This window comes from Corvus brachyrhynchos, unplaced genomic scaffold, assembly GCF_000691975.1.
Source record: "Corvus brachyrhynchos isolate BGI_N302 unplaced genomic scaffold, ASM69197v1 scaffold89, whole genome shotgun sequence".
Classification (NCBI taxonomy): Eukaryota; Metazoa; Chordata; class Aves; order Passeriformes; family Corvidae; genus Corvus; species Corvus brachyrhynchos.
The window spans coordinates 227,478-228,178 of record NW_008246063.1 but is presented as its reverse complement, the minus strand read 5'-3'; the positions used below and the strand labels follow the sequence as shown (position 1 = coordinate 228,178).

The 701-nt window shown below is 64.6% G+C and overlaps 1 protein-coding gene across 1 annotated transcript; it reads right to left on the bottom strand.

Moving 5' to 3' along the window:
* Nucleotides 1–5: 5 nt before the first annotated feature.
* On the bottom strand, nucleotides 6–701 carry MAFA (MAF bZIP transcription factor A; the record flags this gene model as incomplete). The annotated part of the gene is made up of 1 exon (XM_017746655.1): nucleotides 6–701. A coding segment is annotated over one exon (696 nt), but the record flags the coding sequence as incomplete, so codon positions are not given.

The following is a 701-nucleotide window of genomic DNA, read 5'->3' as shown; positions in this document are numbered from 1 at the left end:
CCCCGGCCGGCCAACTTCTCATATTTTTCTTTGTACAGATCCCTTTCCTTGGCCAAGCGGGTCACCTCCTGCTTGAGCTGCTCCACCTGGCTCTGCAGTTGGCATTTCTCGTTCTCCAAGATGTGCCGTTGCTGGACCCGCTTGTAGCGGCAGGATTGAGCGTAGCCCCGGTTCTTCAAGGTCCTCCTCTTCTGCTTGAGGCGGATCACCTCCTCCTTGCTGAAGCCCCGCAGCTGCCGGTTCAGCTCCCGCACGGACATACTCACCAGCTGATCGTCGGAGAACCGGTCCTCCAGGCGTAGGTGGTGATGATGATGATGGTGATGGCCGGGATGGTGATGGGCGGCCGGCGGCAGCTCCTCACCCCCGAAGGGTTGAGGTCGGAAGGGCTCGTACCCTTGGTGGTGATGATGATGATGGTGAGGGGCACCGATCAACGCCTCCACCGCGTCCTCCGGCGTCAGGTTGAGAGCTTCGGGGTTGAGGTGATGCTGGTAACCCGACATCCAGTACAGCTCCTCCAGCTGCTGTTTGGAGCCCAGGGAAGCGGCGGTGGTAGCCGGGGGGCCGGGGGCCGGTTGCCCACCTGGGCTGGGAGCGCAGAAGCTGGGCGAGGAAGGCACGGAGGAGCAGGGCGTGCTGAGCGGGGTGGACGACAGGGAGCCGGCGGGCAGGCGGGGGGACAGCCGCCCCGCCTCCGC